The sequence below is a fragment of the Chelon labrosus genome, assembly GCF_963514085.1.
Source record: "Chelon labrosus genome assembly, chromosome: 1".
Taxonomy (NCBI): Eukaryota; Metazoa; Chordata; class Actinopteri; order Mugiliformes; family Mugilidae; genus Chelon; species Chelon labrosus.
This window is the reverse complement of record NC_140337.1, coordinates 24,698,709-24,716,329: the sequence shown is the minus strand read 5'-3', so window position 1 is coordinate 24,716,329 and position 17,621 is coordinate 24,698,709. Positions and strand designations below refer to the sequence as shown.

General features: G+C 43.1%; 1 protein-coding gene across 1 annotated transcript; it reads right to left on the bottom strand.

The window, feature by feature from the left end:
• Positions 1–1,867: 1,867 nt before the first annotated feature.
• htra3b (HtrA serine peptidase 3b) lies at positions 1,868–12,694 on the bottom strand. The gene is made up of 11 exons (XM_084541206.1): positions 12,250–12,694; positions 11,179–11,226; positions 10,611–10,710; positions 9,656–9,788; positions 8,357–8,446; positions 4,570–4,764; positions 4,449–4,481; positions 3,628–3,742; positions 3,487–3,544; positions 2,159–2,254; positions 1,868–2,058 (listed from the first exon to the last, which is right to left on the bottom strand). The coding sequence occupies exons 1-11, from the start codon at positions 12,662–12,664 to the stop codon at positions 1,890–1,892; spliced, it is 1,452 nt and encodes a 483-aa protein (XP_084397332.1). The 5' UTR covers positions 12,665–12,694; the 3' UTR covers positions 1,868–1,889.
• Between the last annotated feature and the right edge of the window lie 4,927 nt (positions 12,695–17,621).

Here is a 17,621-nt window from a genome sequence, read left to right as displayed (position 1 = left end):
CTGGACTCAACGGGGAATAGCACTAGTGTATCATAACAAAATATTGGTGAAATGAACAGGTTTCACGGCAGAAAATGTGTTATTTAGAGGCTGTGTTTCGGTGCCCCATTTCGGTGGATATACATGGATCTAAATATCTTCCGAACTACTCCAAATGACACCAAAGTTATATGGGTGAGTAAACAATCGTATTTTATGCCAGAAATAAGGTCCAGGTTGTAAAAACTGATGTTGGATCACAGACTACATGATTTGTTAAACCATGATGATTCCTCCTGATTGAGTCCAGATTTGGCTCAAAAAAAGTTTGATTCTGGTCTGTTCCCCTCACACACCAACAGATTTTTGTGCAGACAGTCCCCAACTAGCGCAGACTGGTGCAGACTTTGCCCAACTGGGAATTGTGGGTAAAAATCTGTTTAAGCAAATCTTGTAGTGTGTCCTCAGCTTTTTATAACTAACTTAAGTATGTTTTTGGTAAATAGCTAAAATAAAAGTAAAAGATTGAGTCAGCCTCCAAATATTTGTAGATGGACTATGTCTTAAAGGGTTCAACCCATAGTGTTTTTTGAGTCTGTGCTATTGTGCACTCACTGCTCAAATTGTAGATAGCAAATATCATTTAAGAATTGCAGAAGTTCATGTGAAATTTTAGTTTTCACTGTAAAACTTTTGCGAGTAAAACAGCTGCAGTGGACACGGACTGGAGACACATGTTTTTTGTCTTCTCTGGTCGTCCACGAACCAGACGTGTTGGCGGTTTGATCCCCGGCACAAGGCCCACGTTGTCAAAGCATCCACAAGCAACAAGTAGGTCACCTGAACCCTTTGCACATGTGGATTTTGTAAATCAAAGTATGAAAGTAAAGGCAGCACTTCAGCCCATATGTATTTGTTAGCATATTTTAACGTATTGTAAATCCAATTGGACCAAATGCAGTCGGTTGCACGGCTAACGAAGAGAACACAATGCTATGCAGGTAGACTTACTACAATAAATGTGTCTACTTGTCTGAACATTTATGATCCAAATAAGAACGTGTTTCATGTTTATTAAAGGGGACTGGGCTGACGGTGTTTTGATCCAATGCTGACATGGTTTGAGCCGCCGTGAATTCTCGAAACCTTTGCACCGATCATTCTCCATTCAAGTAAATGTGTGCGGTTGATGTCATTTGTGACACAGACTTTTTTTGCCATCTCCAAAAATATACTGCACTCACTGTTGGACCATAGACTGTATATAAACATGGACAACACATCTCCACTTCCTTCCGTTGGCCAAACTGACACTATTTTCCATGGATACGGGCGGCGCCATCTTGTGTCTTTTGAGCCAGAGTCTGATCAGTATGGTCCGAGGGTGGAGCCACGATATGGATGCCCTGCCCACACTTCCTCCACACTCACTTGCATTTTTGTTTAATTAATACTGCACTCTGCTCTACCTCCACCAGTTAGAAGGCAATGATGGATTATACACTGGACTTACTATTTTAATTTCTTTTTTTTTCAACTCTTGCAACTCATGGAATGGTTGGCATGGCAACTGGTGGTTGCCATTATGTCACATTTATAGCGTCAAATAATTAACTAAAACAAAACGTATCCAGAAACACTTGAACATGCATCAACATTATATTAACTACCTCAAATAACTGAAACCATCCTTGAAATAAAAATGATTTGACATGTATTTTAGTGTTTTAGTTTGGCTCAAGTCCCGCCCACTAACATGGATGGGGTGGAGCTTATGGCCTATACTGCATCCAGACACCAGGGGGAGCTCTACTTGCTTTGGCTTCTCATTTAGAGGAGCAGTTCTGTCACGTCCCTATTTATTTACAGTCTATGATCCAACTCAGCAAGAGATCTGTGCTCCCTGTCGTCTACTGCATGATAAGGTCAGGCTGGATGTTGAAGAGCAGGTCGTCGTTGTCCCTCCTGACCTCGAGCAGCAGGTCCGTCTCCTCCTGCAGCGACCTCTGCAGGTCGGCCGTTGTCATTAGAGGTCTGCCGTTCAGTTTCACAATGACGTCTCCACCTTTGATTCCACCTCTGAAGATTAAAGACAAAGCAGGAGAATAACAACCGACGGTTAAAGGGAAAGGATTCGCTTTAGTTTTAGTTAAGAGCAAACTTATAAATCATCGCCTACTTCTCTGCAGGAGACTGAGGAACAACCTCCTGGACGTAAATCCCGCCGGTAACATTGAGGAAGTCCATGTTCTGCTGCTTTAGCTCTTCAATTAACCTGGAACACATACAGACCAAGATTTTATAAGAGCCATGCTACACAGTATATTTGCTTGGAGGATTATATATTACACTTCATTTCAGGGACATAAATCTACAGCTCTGGTAAAAAAAAAAACATAAAAAATGAAGACACCACTGCAAATTATGATTCTGAAATCAGCACAAACACTCCTCATTCCACCCAACGAGGCGCTGATTAGAGGATCACCTGAACCAAATCCTATTTAATGAGCCACTGCTGTGGTTATCACTGTAGGACCAGCTGGATCCTGAAAACAGTGCTAGTAGCGACTATTGACCCTGCCAAAGGTGTTGAGAAGAAAAGTCCAATTAACTGGCTTAACTTGCAGATCCTTAAACTTTCTTAAAAAATAAGAATAAGGTCAAACAGCAGACCCTGGAGACGACAAAGCTACAGACTGGCAGAGGGAAGTGAGTGCACAGCCAGAACAGATCAAAACGGGCTCCCAGGGTCGGGGCTCTTCACCAAAGAGAAGCAAAGAAGACCAAAAAGACCATAGAGGACTGGGATATGGTCATCTTCTCTGATGAGTCCAACACCTGGTCATCTAACGGTTAGACGGATACCCGGAGAGGCCTGCAGGCCACAGTGTCTCGCACCTACTGGGAAATTTGGTGGAGGATTGGTGGTGATGATCTGGTGGCGCTTCAGGACGGCTGGAATCAGATTCGTCTTTGCAAAGGACGCATGAATGAAGACGACTCGCCTCCTTCTGCTCTGACAATGTTCCCCCTGAAATCTGAGGACTGTTTTTTCCAGCGGGACAACGGTTGGTGCCACACAGCAAGGTCAATCAAGGTGTGGATGCTGCTTAGACATGTAGCACCCATCTAGACCAGACCAGGCAAACCCAACCCATAGCAATGACACTCCTTGATGGCAGCAGACATCCCCAGCAGGATGCAGCCTGACACAACTCAAAAAATCATGAAGAACAGCTCAAGGTGTTGACCTGGCCTCTAAATTCACTAGATCCTAAACTGATCAAGAATCTGTGGGATGATCCACAGAGGCCTCTCCCCTCAAAGGCCCCCCCACTAACAATATTCTGTTGCCAAACACCACAGGACACTTCTCTGACTAGTCACCACAAGGGAGACCTACACAATATTAGGAAGGTGGTCATAATGTTATGCCTGATTGGTGGATAGGACGTGAAAAACTCTTGTCTGTACATTTAGCGGAGAGCTATCTGTTGTACTTACGCTGGCGTGATGGTCAACATCCTGATTCCAATGAAACGCTTCTTTACTGACCTCACATCTGAAAGAAATCCCAGTTACTTACAGTTTATTCAGAACGACACTCATATGTTTTATTTTTGTATATATCACTGTCACACCGACCTTTGTTGTGCTTTTGGAGTGAGTCGTTGAGGAAGCGAGTGATCCTATCCGACGGGATGGCGAACGAGATCCCTGCAGTAACTTTCAGGGTGTTGATGCCGATCACTTCCCCGTCCTCAAACACAAGAGATACCATTTAGATCGTCCAGGTGACTTTCTTCTAGTAGTATAGCTTTATACCTCAGCGGTCTTGCTTATTCTCTCCATTTTAACCTCTATTACAACTATTATACATCATGTATCATGTTTCAACATTTACAAACAGTATATACAGTTATGTTCATATATTTGTTTAATTCTGAGACACTGTTCGTTATTTTTGGATGTTCAACCAAAAACATAGTCAAGTTGAATACTGAATATGGGCTTAAACTCTCAGCCACGTCCTCTTCAAACACACCGCATCATTAGTTCCTCATCAAGTAAATGTGAGGAAAAGGTATTTGGCAAGAAGAATTGGCAGGGTTGAAGATTTTATTTTGAAAGTCTGATAAGTTTCCAAGATTCAAAATGGAGCTGATGAACAGGCTCTAAAGAAAAGAAAAACAAAAAAAGGGACCAAAGGGATGGTCAATGGGTATGTCAGAATTTCAAAAGAAAAGTTCTGAAACAATCCTTCAAAATAAAAGCACAAAACAGCAACTAGAACCAAATGAAGACATTGTGTAATAACCCATGCCTTCAAAATAAAAAAGGTCAAACTCCTGACAGGCATCACAAAGGGCATAGTGTACATTGAATTTTCAAAATAAAAGCTCACAACTCCTTAAAATAAGTAGCGAGGTTGCGTTTGTGACAACGGAGCTGAACTGAATTCTTACCAGATTGACGAGCGGTCCTCCTGAATTCCCGTACTGTGAAGAAAAAAAACACACAAACAACATAAAATAAGACGGTGATACCCTCAGCTCCACCCAAGAAGCTGCCTCGCTATGCTCTCACATTGATGATCGCGTCTGTCTGGACGTAGTCCATGTCCGAGTTCTTGAGGCCCAGCTCCTTGCCGTCCCTCTGGGCGGTGCTGACGATGCCGGTGGTGACAGTGTTCTGGAGGGCGAAGGGGCTGCCGATGGCCACCACGAACTCTCCCGGCCTCAGGTCGGCGCTGAGGCCCAGATGCAACACAGGCAGCTTCGTCTAGGGTGGGGGTAAGAGGGTATAATAGGGTTTGATAATGCTAGGGTACAAGGTAACTGGTGTGGACTTTTAGACACAGATAAAAGAATCAACGGTACTGTTTGAGTTTTGAAGGTTTCCTGTGACCCTGTTTGGTTTTTCTTGTGTTTCCTGCTTTTATTTTGTAAAGTTCTTCCTTGGTGTTACTTGCCTTGCTTTACTTCCTGTGTTTTACCCTCTTTTGATTCGTTGCTCCTTGTGCCTCCGCCCTCATTAGTGTCACCTGTGTCTCATTAACCCCTCTGTGTATATATAGTCCTGCCTTTCCCTTTGTTCTCCATCAAGCTCTCTGTTATATTTCCTCATTCTTTTTTTTTTTTCATTATCGTCGTCAGTTTCTTTTGAATTTGTTTGGATTACCCTGCTATCCCTGCAGCCAAGTCACCTTTAGTGTCTTGCATTGATGAGCAAAGCAAAAAGCACATTTGTGCAACCTAAAAAACACAGAAAGTACAGCCTTGTCCCGTGTGGTGATGTGATTAGCCAAGTATATCTCACTCCAAACTAAACAGCGCCGCAGCCTTTCATGTGGCCTGGAGAGCCGGGCTGACGTCGGACTTTAATGCGCTTAGCTGGATTCGACCACTTCACACAGCTGTGTAGCTTCTGCCCATCTGCGCATGAAACCCAAACCGAATCATGTCTTTTAGGGTAAACTAAAGGAAGCCAGTCACATTTCCAGGAACCACACCCAACCTGGATATGGACCAGGTTGACCTCGTTCCCTTCTGGAAAAAAACTGTACAGTCTTATCAAATCCAGAACTAACAGTTGTGACTCATCAGAGAATGGACATGGGCCATTCTGAGGGTGTCCTGTGGTTAGTGGAGTGCCTTTGAGGGGATGGGGATACTTGATCAGTTTGGGATCTAGTGAATTTAGAGGTCCTGTAACCACACAGGCCATCATGAGAACGTATGCAGAAAAATAAAAATCCAATAACCTTCTGGTGTCCATTACATAGACTGTATATAAATATGGACAATGTTTCTCCACTTCCTTGCATTGGACCAAACCATTGCTAGAATTCACAGAGATACGGGCGGCGCCATCTTGTGAGTTTGGAGCCAGAGTCTGATCAGTACAGTCCAAGAGTGGAGCCACTCTATCGATGCGCCGCCCACATTTCACTTGCGTTTTCATGTAATTAATAAAAAATGAAAATGAAAACCAAACTGAATCATGTCTTTTAGCGTAAACTAAAGAAAGCCAGTCACATTTCCAGGAACCACACCCAACCTGGATATGGACCACGTTGACCCCGCTTCCTTCTGGAAAAAAACTGTACAGTCTTATCAAATCCAGAACTAAAACAGTTGTGACTCATCAGAGAATGGACAAGGGCCATTCTGAGGGTGTCCTGCGGTTAGTGGAGTGCCTTTGAGGGGATGGGGATACTTGATCAGTTTGGGATCTAGTGAAATTGGAGGCCAGGTCAATGGGGTTCAGGTCTGGAGATTGGGCTGGTTCTCCTCCATCCACACCATGATTGACCTAGCTGTGTAGCTGTAACCGTTAAATGACTCATCAGAGAAGACTGTACTCAAGTCCTCTATGGTCTTTTTAGTCTTCTTTGACCTTCTTCTCATTGATGAAGGGCTTTTTTTTTCTACCTTTTCTGGTCTAGATGGGTGCTAAATGTCTGAGTAACATCCACACCAATGAATGCCAGGTCCAGAAGTTTCCCAGCAGAACACTGAACTGTTATACAAGATGGTCGATGTTATTTACTTCACCTGTCATAATGTTGTGGCTGATTGGTACAGCTCAGTACAAATTACAGCATTTGCAGTGTTGAAAAGTCGGCCCCAAAAATATCCCTCTTCCACTAAAAGACGTAAGGGAGGGAACCGATGGAGCTGAGTGGAAACACATGCTCTGCAGAGAATGAATGAACGAACGCTGAAAGTTCTTTGGATTGTTGTTTCCCTCACCCCTCCCTACCTCGGCCCAGATCCAGAGGATATGTGGTAAGAGGAGTTCATATACTGATATACTGCAAATATGCTGAGATAGTCATTATCAAGTGTGCACCACACACAGATGTAGCCCCCTCCCCCCCAGCCATATAGGAGTTAACAGAGCCACTCGGGACAGGTGTCAGTGGTGAAACGTCTTCAAGAAAAACTCCACTTGTGTTTTTTTTGGGCTTTTCTTTAATCCTTTTTTCCATCAGCTATGCGAGCAACGCACATCTGATTAGAAGCTCGTAGCAAAGTCCCACAGGGGAAGGTGACGTGGAAAATGAAGCTGAAAGAAACCTTTGGGTTTTCACTTCCAGAAACAGAGATTTTCTCAACAAGATTGTCTCCGTCTTCTCCTGCCAAGTCTAAAGCAGCTGTCTGACAGAATGTTTTATTTCGTACTGTCCACATCATAGATCATTTCTCATGTTGTGTTTGGCCACTAAGGCCTAATTCCAATCATATTATGTTATACAGCAAATCAGATGGGTACTCTCAGAGTACGGTGACTGTAGTGCAGCTAAAAAGGTACTGAGATATTAAAAATGGACTAAATGTAATGTAAAAGTGAGCTTTAGAATATATTTGACTTACTATATTGACATGAAGTTGGAGTATCGACATTAAAAGCTGTTGAGTAACATTTAACATCTAAAATATGCATTGAAAAACAAGTCGTATCAAAAATCTGTTCTTCCAAAACATCCTCCCCCATCAATGAGCCATTTAGATGGGCGTCCTCGCTAGCCTGGATTTCATTATTGGCTGTGTTTCAAACAAAGCTCACTAAAAAGGATTTGATTACTTCGGCAGATCTTCGTTCCCAATGGCGCAACACATGACTGTATATAAATATGGACTACGCGTCCCCACTTCCTTTCATTACCCAAACTGACGCTATTTTCCTGGGGAAACGGGGAACGCCATCTTGTGAGTTTGGAGCCAGAGTCTGATCAGTACGGTCTGAGAGTGGAGCCACAAGGAGCCGCTATATCGATGCCCCACCCACACTTCCTCCAGACGCACTCGTTTAATCGTTTTCGTTCAATTAATGCTACGCTCTGCTCTACCTCCACCAGTTACAGGGAAATGTTGGATCATGCACTCATACACAAATTTTTTTTTAACAACGGTCCCACTTTAGTCCGGTTGGCACGGCAACTGGTAGTTGCCATTATGTCACATCCTGTTTCTTTAGTGTCAAATAACAAACTAAAACTAAACTTATCCAAAAAATAAAAACTTGAACATTCATCAACGTTATATTAACTACCTAAAATGACTGAACCATACTTGAAAAAAATGTATTTGACGTCTGTTTTATCATTTTAGTTTGGCCCAAGTCCCGCCCACTAACATGGAGGAGGTGGAGCTTATGACCTATACTGCAGCCAGCCACCAGGGGGAGCTGTACTTGCTTTGGCTTCACTTTGGAGGAGCAGTTCCACCATCCATCTTTATATGCAGTCTATGGAGCTACGCCAGAACATTTTGTATGAAATCAGGCTAGCTTCCAGGCTGATTGAAACATTTCAAGAAAAAATTAATATCTACCTCCCGTTAAGATAATCCCAAAGCCCCGGACTCACCTGTGCTTTGACTTTGATGGTAGCAATGTCTGACTTTTTGTCAATGTCCTTGATGTTGGCTTCGTATACGTCACCGTTGTGCATCTGAACCTTCAGGGGAGAATGAATGAATTAACATTACCGTAGCATTTTAAATAAAGATCAACCACAGCAGAGTCTTTTGCACTGATGAATGTTGTGGAAGAGACACCTAGTCCACCGAGACACTATACATTTATCAAGGCATCAGCTGATATTAAGGTTTAGTGGTACATCTTTGGACCCTGAAACAGTACAACCAAAATTAGTTAAAGTTGCAGTGCAAAACTTTTGTGAGTAATTACACAAAAACCTAGCATGTACGCCCTTTTTTTCTTCCCCCATCAACTGCAGTGCTTCATCTTTTGCTTTTTAACCTTTAGCACCTCAGCCTCCAAATGGCCATTTACTTATTTTGACTGTAAAAAGGTCAGAAAATGTCTTGTGAGTTAAGTGCTTTTGCCCATTTTTTTTACAGAACACCTTGAACTTTTAATATCTGTCAGTTATTTACGATTTACTGCATGTTATAAGAGTGTAATAAGCTTCCAGAAGGGGCGCAAGTGCAATTACTGTAATGACACTACGTTAGCTGTAAAGCGCAACGCCTCAGCTTTCAGAAACCGTTGGAATTTTTCCGATAGTGTTTGCTCAAATGTCAGCCTTTAAGCGTTTTATAACGTGGAATAAATACATAAAACCTATGGAATACCTATGGAAACTTCCAGGGTTGGAGTTACAATCCGAGTTTTGCGCTTCTCTAACAACATCAGGATGGACAACTTAACGTACGAAGCCAATGATGCATAAAACAGCACTGTTCTTGGTTCTGAAACAGCGGTAGAGATACATTAGATACAGCAGCTGTTAAAATAATCTACTGCACCCCAGATGATATCGGGATCTGTACCTAAAGCTGGTCACTTGGGATCGGATTACCCAGACCGGATATTAATTCAAGGTCTGAATGGGGCCTTAGAGGTGTTGGCAGGACTCTGGAATGAGTCAGACTGACTGTTTACCTTTCCTTCTCATGATTATTCTAAGATAAACCGGCCCAAGCCTGACTCTTGAGATTACTATCCATGTGAACGTCTCACTCTCGGACAGTGAGCAAATATTGATAATAAAAGAATAAACCTTCTTCAAACACACACGGCAACTACAGGCACTACATTTCAATCCAAATTAAGCACTTAGTCAGGACTAAGTGTATTTTAAAAGCATAACATTACAATGAGAAAAGCTGTTAGTGACGCAAGTCAGTATGTTTATGCGTACCTTAAGGTGCTGTTGACCCGTCACAGGTGTAGTGCTGGAGACCACGTGGGCGTTGGTGACAATCAGTCCACTCTCCGACATCACAAACCCAGATCCACTGGACAGAGGAATGGTGCGACCAAAGAGAGGATGTCTGGCAAGTGAAGAAGGACTGATTGAAAAATGGTTTGAGTACTATGATGATAACTTTGGCTAAGATAGAGTATAATTTAACTCCAATGGCTTTTGCTGATTGTAATCAGAATTTGATTGGTTCACACCATAGACTGTATATAAATATGGACAATGCGTCACCACTTCCTGTCATTGGCCAAACTGATGCCATCTTGGGAGTTTGGAGCCAGAGTCTGATCAGTACAGTCCAAGATTGGAGCCACGTGGATTTTTCCCACTCTCACTGTCCCACGAAAACATTTGCATGGCAACTTGAAGTCATCATGATGTTACATCCTGTTTCTGTGGCGTCAAATAACTGACTAAAACAAAACTTATCCCAAAGATTGAAAATTTAGTTTGGCCCAAGTCCCATCCACTAACATGGAGGGGGTGGAGCTTATGACCTATACTGCAGCCAGCCACCAGGGGGAGCTCTACTTGCCTTGGCTTCACTTTTGAGGAGCTGTCATGGCGTCCATTTTTTTTTATACAGTCTATGGTTTACACCCACTTCAAGTGTAACTTTAACCATTAGAGATCTTAGTTTTGATTTTGCCTTTATATACCAAAACTCATCACATCTGACTTGAAGAAATATACTGTTTAGTAGTCCTTTTTGCCAACATTAGGTTAGACATTTTAACTTTCACTACTACAACCATTACAACCATAACTACAACCACAACAACAACAACGATATCCTAAAATTGAATGATTTACATTATGGAGACTTTTTATCTCCTCATTCTGTTTGAACACATGAACTGATTTACAAACAAAACAAAACCAAAGTGAGTACCTGAGGAAGAGCTCGATGTGAACCACAGCGGGAGCGATTTTCTCCACCACGTCAGCTATGAAGTTGAACTTGTAACGGGGACTGGCAGCATGTGAAGGACCTATACTGACAAGAAGAATTGTGTATTTTAACGACCGCTGACTGAAGGGATTGATTCAGGAATGATTCATAATTTGATTGACACAAGCTGGAAGAAATGTGTGTAGCAAAGATCTAAGAAAGTTTTGTTATTCAAGTACAAATAAAAACTCGAGAATCTAATCCTTAAAAGAGGAGTATACAAGATGACTACTAATCTCTTTACATCATGAAGAATTTCTGTAGTATTCTGTAGTCTGTAGTATTAAACCACACACTGTTACCGCCAGTAACTACAGGTGTCAGCAGAGACAAGAGGCGAACACATTAGATGTTTGACCAGCACGAACAACCAGTTCACATGATGAGCTAGCATGAGGTAGCAGAGCTGCTAGTCAATATCAACTGCAAGTGGTTAACGTTAATGTTAATCATTTAACTCTGAATGGACAATAATCACTTTACACAGACAATATTTTTTCATGCATACCTTTCTTGATATGGCCAACTTGGTTCTGCCCGCTGTGGAGTGCCGAATCTGCTCAAAATAAAACAGAAGAAGATGGAAGAAGGTCAAATGATCTGATCATGCATGATTATTAGGTGATAATCTTTTGCCAAAACAGGCAAAAAAATTATAAACTATTGTGACAATTAACTACGTAGCCAACTCTTACACAGAAGAAGGATAAATGACCTAATTAGCAGGTCAACAAAACTGGGCAGACAAAATACAGAGGGAACACGACAGACTCTCCTGGTGCGCTACCCAGATTATGATGGGCTGTTCAAACATCAAGTGGGCCCCAAATGCAAGGCTGACCTTAGCTAGACCATAGCCCTAGGAGAGTGTAAAAAAAAGGAACCCTGGGTAACTTCTAAGCAACTAAAGGCTTCTCTCACATTGGCTAATGTTCATGAATCCACCATCAGGAGAACAACCATGGTGTGATGGACAAAGACACGGCTCTCCAAAAAGAACATTTCTGCCTGTCTGCAGTTGGTTGCGTCATGTTTGGAGATGAAACAACACTGCATTCCAGCATCAGAACCTCATCAGTCTATGAAACATGAGGATGAGTGATTTCTAAAAGCAAACGTCACGCAATCTGTCCATGAGCTGAATGTGAAGAGAAACTGGGTCATGCAGCAAGACAACGAGAACCAAGAACACAAGTGGTTCTACAAAAGAACGGTTAAAGAAGAACAAGATGAATGTTTAGGAACGGCCAAGTCAAAGTCCTGACCTAAATAGAAATCCAATAGAAATGTTGTGGAAGGACCTGAAGCAAGCAGTTCATGTGAGGAAACCCACCAAGCTGCTGTAGACCACTGATCAGCAGTTACCAGAAATATTTAGAGGTGACAGCAGATACTGGAAACAAGGAGGTTTTCTTGATCAAATAAATGCACAAGTAGAATATTTTTGTTTCATTTGTTTGATTGGGTTGTCTTTGTCTACTTTCTAAATTCTGAGTCTTTTACTTCATGAAGGTCCTACTTGGGCCGCCCCCTGTCTTCGTGTTACCAAATTAATGCGTAATAAATGCGTAAATCGTACCCAAACTGGTCTCACAAGATCCTTTCCGTATCTGGGTGATGCCCGGCAGTCCCTGCTGTATCGCAATCCTGCTGGTTGTTTTCAGCTGGCACACGTTTCTGTACGTCTTCCCGTCGCTGCCGCACACTTCGCGGCTGAACCTGCACTGGCAGAAGCCCGTGGAAAGTCTCTTGCCCGTCGGGTGTATGCACTCGAGCCCGTACCCGCACGGCAGGTCGTCCTTGCGGCCGCACGGCTCTCCTTCTCCCTGAGCGCACACCAGGCAGCAGTTGCATGCGTCCGGCACATAGCCGCCCGGACAGCTGGGGCTCGGGCAGGTACTCACATCGCACCGCGTTGGACACTTGGTTTTCGGCTCCGTACTGGCACGGCTACACGCGTAAAAAAACACGATGCTGAACAAAACCGGCTGCATTTCGATGGAGGATTTGAAACTAATAAACTAATAAACACCGCAGAGAAGTTTTATGCGACCACCCAGTCTCTCGGTCCCGCGCTAGATTTACGCATGTGAAGACTTGAAGACTAAAAAACCTCAAAATACTCGAACGACAGCCAGACAGATGTCTCTATTTCCTAGAAACACAAAAATGCGGCGAGCCTGCTTTGACGGTGCAGATTTGAGCGTTTTCTTTGCTTTGGCTGAGGCTGAGTGAGCATCCACATGAAGTTTCTTTCACACAAAAGCCGTTATGAGGGAAAAAAGAGATTTGTGGAGCAGCTGCGCTCCTGGAGGCGTGGTCACAGAGCTCAGAGTCAAAAGTTTATTACCTGAATCAGACTCAAAAAGCAAGAGTCACCTTCATCTGCTTGCATGGTTGCCAAACATACGGCCCGAGGGCCAAAACCGTATCGCTGGAGGCTCCAATTTGGTCCCCCGATCTGATGAATTTGCAAAGAAGACATTAACTGTAATAAAGGGGAACTACTGTTTTTTACAACCTGGACCTTATTTCTGGCATAAAATACGGTCGTTTACTCACCCATATAACTTTGGTGTCATTTGGAGTCAGTCGGGAGATAATTAGATCAGCGTAATGGGAGTGACTGGGGCACCGCAACGCAGCCTCTAAATAACACATTATCTGCCGCGAAACTCGTTCATTTCACCAATATTTTGTTATGATACACTAGTGCCATTCCCCGTTGAGTCCGGAGTCACCTGTTATCATCATCTGGGGTCTGTAGATTGACCTACAGACCCCAGATGATGTCTTCCGACCTGGATGATGTCATCTCTGAGCGCCGCGCGCACCCCGTGACGGCCGGCTTGTCTACCTGTAATTTGCTACTGCTATGGTTTGTCCACAACCTCAGAATCGGAAAAAAAAATATTCAGCCATGTTGCAAAAAACCAGCAGTAGCAAATTACAGGTAAACAAGCCGGCCGTCGCGGGGTGCGTGCGGCACTCAGAGATGACATCATCCAGGTCAGAGGTTAGTAGGTCAATCTACAGACCCCGGATGATGATAACAGGTAACCACAAGAGCTGTTATCGGTTCGCTTGGTAGCAGCGTGTTTCCTGCTTTAGTATTTCCAGCTGCTTCTCCATCTCCGCAATTTTCAAATTGATTGTTTTGGATCAATAAAGATGGAACACATGGAGGAAATGTTAACTGAGGAGGTTCAGAGATACAAACATTAGTACGACTCGTCTTCTGCGAAATTTTGGGTAAAGTTTCAGTCGCCATTGTTAAAAGTGAAGCAGGAAGTAGAAACAAAAATGAACTCGACTGGCAAAAAAGACACAGCGCTGACTAGTGTCTTTATAGAGCGAGAAATGTACCTACCCTGTTCCCTCTACATGTTACTTGTTAGTTAATAGCAGGGCAGGAACACTGTAGAATATGTAGACATACCACACCATTATGTGTGTGGCTGCTCTTTTTTTTCAAACCGCCCTGTAAGTGGAGCAGTAGCTTAAATTAGTGGGTATTTACCGACCCTAACAGTCGAGGTCAGTGGTTCTTGCCTATGAATAGCTCGGCTGCCCTGCGGCGAGCCCAACTCCCTCGCTGCCGTTACTTTCCTTTCATTCCAGAAACATAAAGTCATTCATTCTTTGCACTGAACTAGGGATACGAGGACACGCTTCCTTTACTGTCCTCTTTTAGGGCCAATTGGAGACAACCAGACCGTACGCTCCTCCGTTCTCCTTCACCTAAATCTTGCCAGTGCTGCAGGAAACTACGTGAAGTATTTAGTTCGGATTGTTTGGTTTTTAAAGTCCCAGATGTGTTCGGTTGAAAGGTCTATTTGAGATTAACATTTTATTACCATGTCATTTTAAAGCTTGTTATCTAAATGTGAACTAATTGTCTTATCGTCTGTTGTTCAGCCATAACAATTAAACTTATTTTCTTCTGTTGACGTATTTTTTCTTTGTCGAGACTCACTGTGTTGTGAGAAGCTTTGCTTCTATAAACTGGCCATAGGTTTGGGGGATTTGATTTTGAGTCAGTCTACAACCAGAGAACCAACAACAGGATGAAGACACATTTGACTTATTATTTAAATGTGATGTTTTCCATCCCAACATCAACTGACAACGTAATTTAATCACATTGCTTTTGTAAAACACAGTAGTTTTTATGTTTATTGAATGTTTGAGGGGCAGCACAGCAGTGGTGTGGTGGTTAGCAAGAAGGTTTTGGGTTCTAAACCAGGCCGACTGGTTCTTTTCTGTGTAGAGTTTGCATGTTCTCCCTGTGTCTGCGTGGGTTCTCTCCAGGTTCTCCAGCTTCCTCCCACCGTCCAAAGACATGCTGGTTAGGTTCACTGGTGATTCTAAATTGGCCGTAGGTGTGAATGTGAATGGGGATAGGCTCCAGTCCTGCCGCGACCCTCCGGAGGACAAGCGGTTACAGAAAATGATTGAAAGATGATGTCTGGGGCACCAATTCACCCTGTATTTATGACCTTTTCTTGTAATCTTTGTGTATCGATCGGAGAACGATGGGTTCCTGGCAGCTTCATGTTTGATTCAAAAAAGTTTGATGGTTCCTGATATCTTTTTTTAGCAATTTCAAGACTGGTCAATCCCTCTGACTTTTCAGAATCAGTTAAATCTGTTTTTTTGTTGGCCCATTTTGCCCAAAGGAAAAGAAGCTGCCTGATAATCATGCACACCTTGATATAGAACGTTAATCTCCTTAGTCCCTCGTTACACAAATACACATCACCTGCTATGCTTAAATCCAATTAGTATTCAAGTTTATACAGCCTGGAGTTGGAAAATATGCATAAAAAATGATGATATGCACCAAATACTCCCTTGTCCAATAGTTGTGCACATAGTGTAGACACCTAGTTCATTGGAGGACGTTGCATGATGTACACTGCCTGGCCAAAAAAAAAAGTCCCACACTCTAATATTTCGTTTGACCTCCTTTATCTTTCATTACAGCACTCATTCTCTGTGGCATTGCTACGATAAAGCTTCTCCAATGTCACCAGATTTATTTCCATCCAGTGTTGCATTCATTTTTCACCAAGATCTTGTATTGATGATGGGAGAGTCTGACCACTGAGCAAAGCCTTCTCCAGCACATCCCAAAGATTCTCAATGGGGTTAAGGTCTGGACTCTGTGGTGGCCAATCCATGTGTGAAAATGATGTCTCATTCTCCCTGAACCACTCTTTCACAATCTGAGCCCCATGAATCCTGACATTGTCATCTTGGAATATGCCCGTGAACATCAGGGAAGAAAAAATCCATTGATGGAATAACCTGGTCATTCAGTATATTCAGGTAGTCAGCTGACCTCATTCTTTGGACACATAATATTGCTGAACCTAGACCTGAGCAACTGCAGCAACCCCAGATCATAGCACTGCCCCCACAGGCTTGTACAGTAGGCACTAGGCATGATGGGTGCATCACTTCATCTGCCTCTCTTCTTACCCTGATGCCCCCATCACTCTGGAACAGGGTAAATCTGGACTCATCAGACCACATGACCTTCTTCCATTGCTCCAGAGTCCAATCTTTATGCTCCCTTGCAAATTGAAGCCTTTTTTTATCCCATTAGCCTCACTGATTAGTGGTTTTCTTAAGGCTACGCCACATTTCTTCCTCAAAGACGATGGTTCTCCACTATCCTTCCAGTTTTTAATAATGCGTTGGACAGTTCTTAACCCAGTTTTAGTAGTTTCTTCAATCTCCTTAGATGTTTTCTCTGCTTGATGCATGCCAATGATTTGACCCTTCTCAAACAGACTAACATCTTTTCCACGACCACAGGATGTGTCTTTAAACATGGTTGTTTAAGAAATGAGAAGCTACTCATTGGATCAGTTGGGGTTAAATAACTTGTTGTCATCTGAAAGATAATCACCCATGCAGTAATTATCCAATAGGAGGCTCCTACCTATTTGATTAGTTAAATCCAGGTGGAGACTCTTTTTTGTCCAGGCAGTGCACTTTGCGTCTACTTTCCATCTTCTCACATGTGTCCTTATGACATGCCGCATTTCCTACAGCTGTCAGTTCCTACCTAAATGTTGAGCATAAATCTCTGACCTGCTTATAGTACTATTCTAACCGGCACAGTTTCATGCCTCTATCCCCCATTTACGCTCACACACTTCCCGTTAAAAGGGAGGTTTTTCTTCAGTCTCTTTCATTTGTTTTAGACACGCAATTAATACTGTGACGATTAGATGTATGAGCAAGTAAAGCTTTAAAATCTGAGCAGAATGGACAAATGAGAAATTATCAAGCTGTGTTGCAGCTTATTCTAGCTTTAAGATTAGTAGTGGAAGTCAATAGGTCCTAGATCAGAGCGTTTCTTCAGATCCTTTGATTCAGACTCTTGATATAGGTTTGAAATCATTTTCGTGTGAGCAGTACACGCAGCATTACAGCCGCCAGCGACTATGGGTGAAAAAACAACTACAAAAACAAGCCTCTAAGTCGCCCACTTTACAAAAATGACCTCACTTTTCAGAAATGAGCAGCATATGTGAGGCTGGTTTTTAACGCGCGCTTTCCTCTGACGGGCCACAGGTCACCGTGGGCCGCTCACGTCTAGGTTTGTTTTGACAGAGCAGAGGGGTGACGGCCCGAGACGTACGCAGCCTTGTCTCACCCGTACTCACCCAGCTGTGCGAGTGTTTACGTGAAGTAGTCCGTCGGTGAAGGAAACAGGGCTCTTTGTTCAGCTGGAATACGCAGCGTTTCTCTCTCGGTGACGCACGGACCGCAGGCAGCTCGGTTGTGTTGTTAATTTCCCTGTGTCCTGTGAACATCTGACTCATTATGACTCAATAATTACGCAACCCTCAAGCCTAAACCTAAACTAATTGGTGCTAGGGGTCGTGCAGACTGACGTAGACTGAGGAGCTCAGTGGGTCATCGCAGCAAACTAGC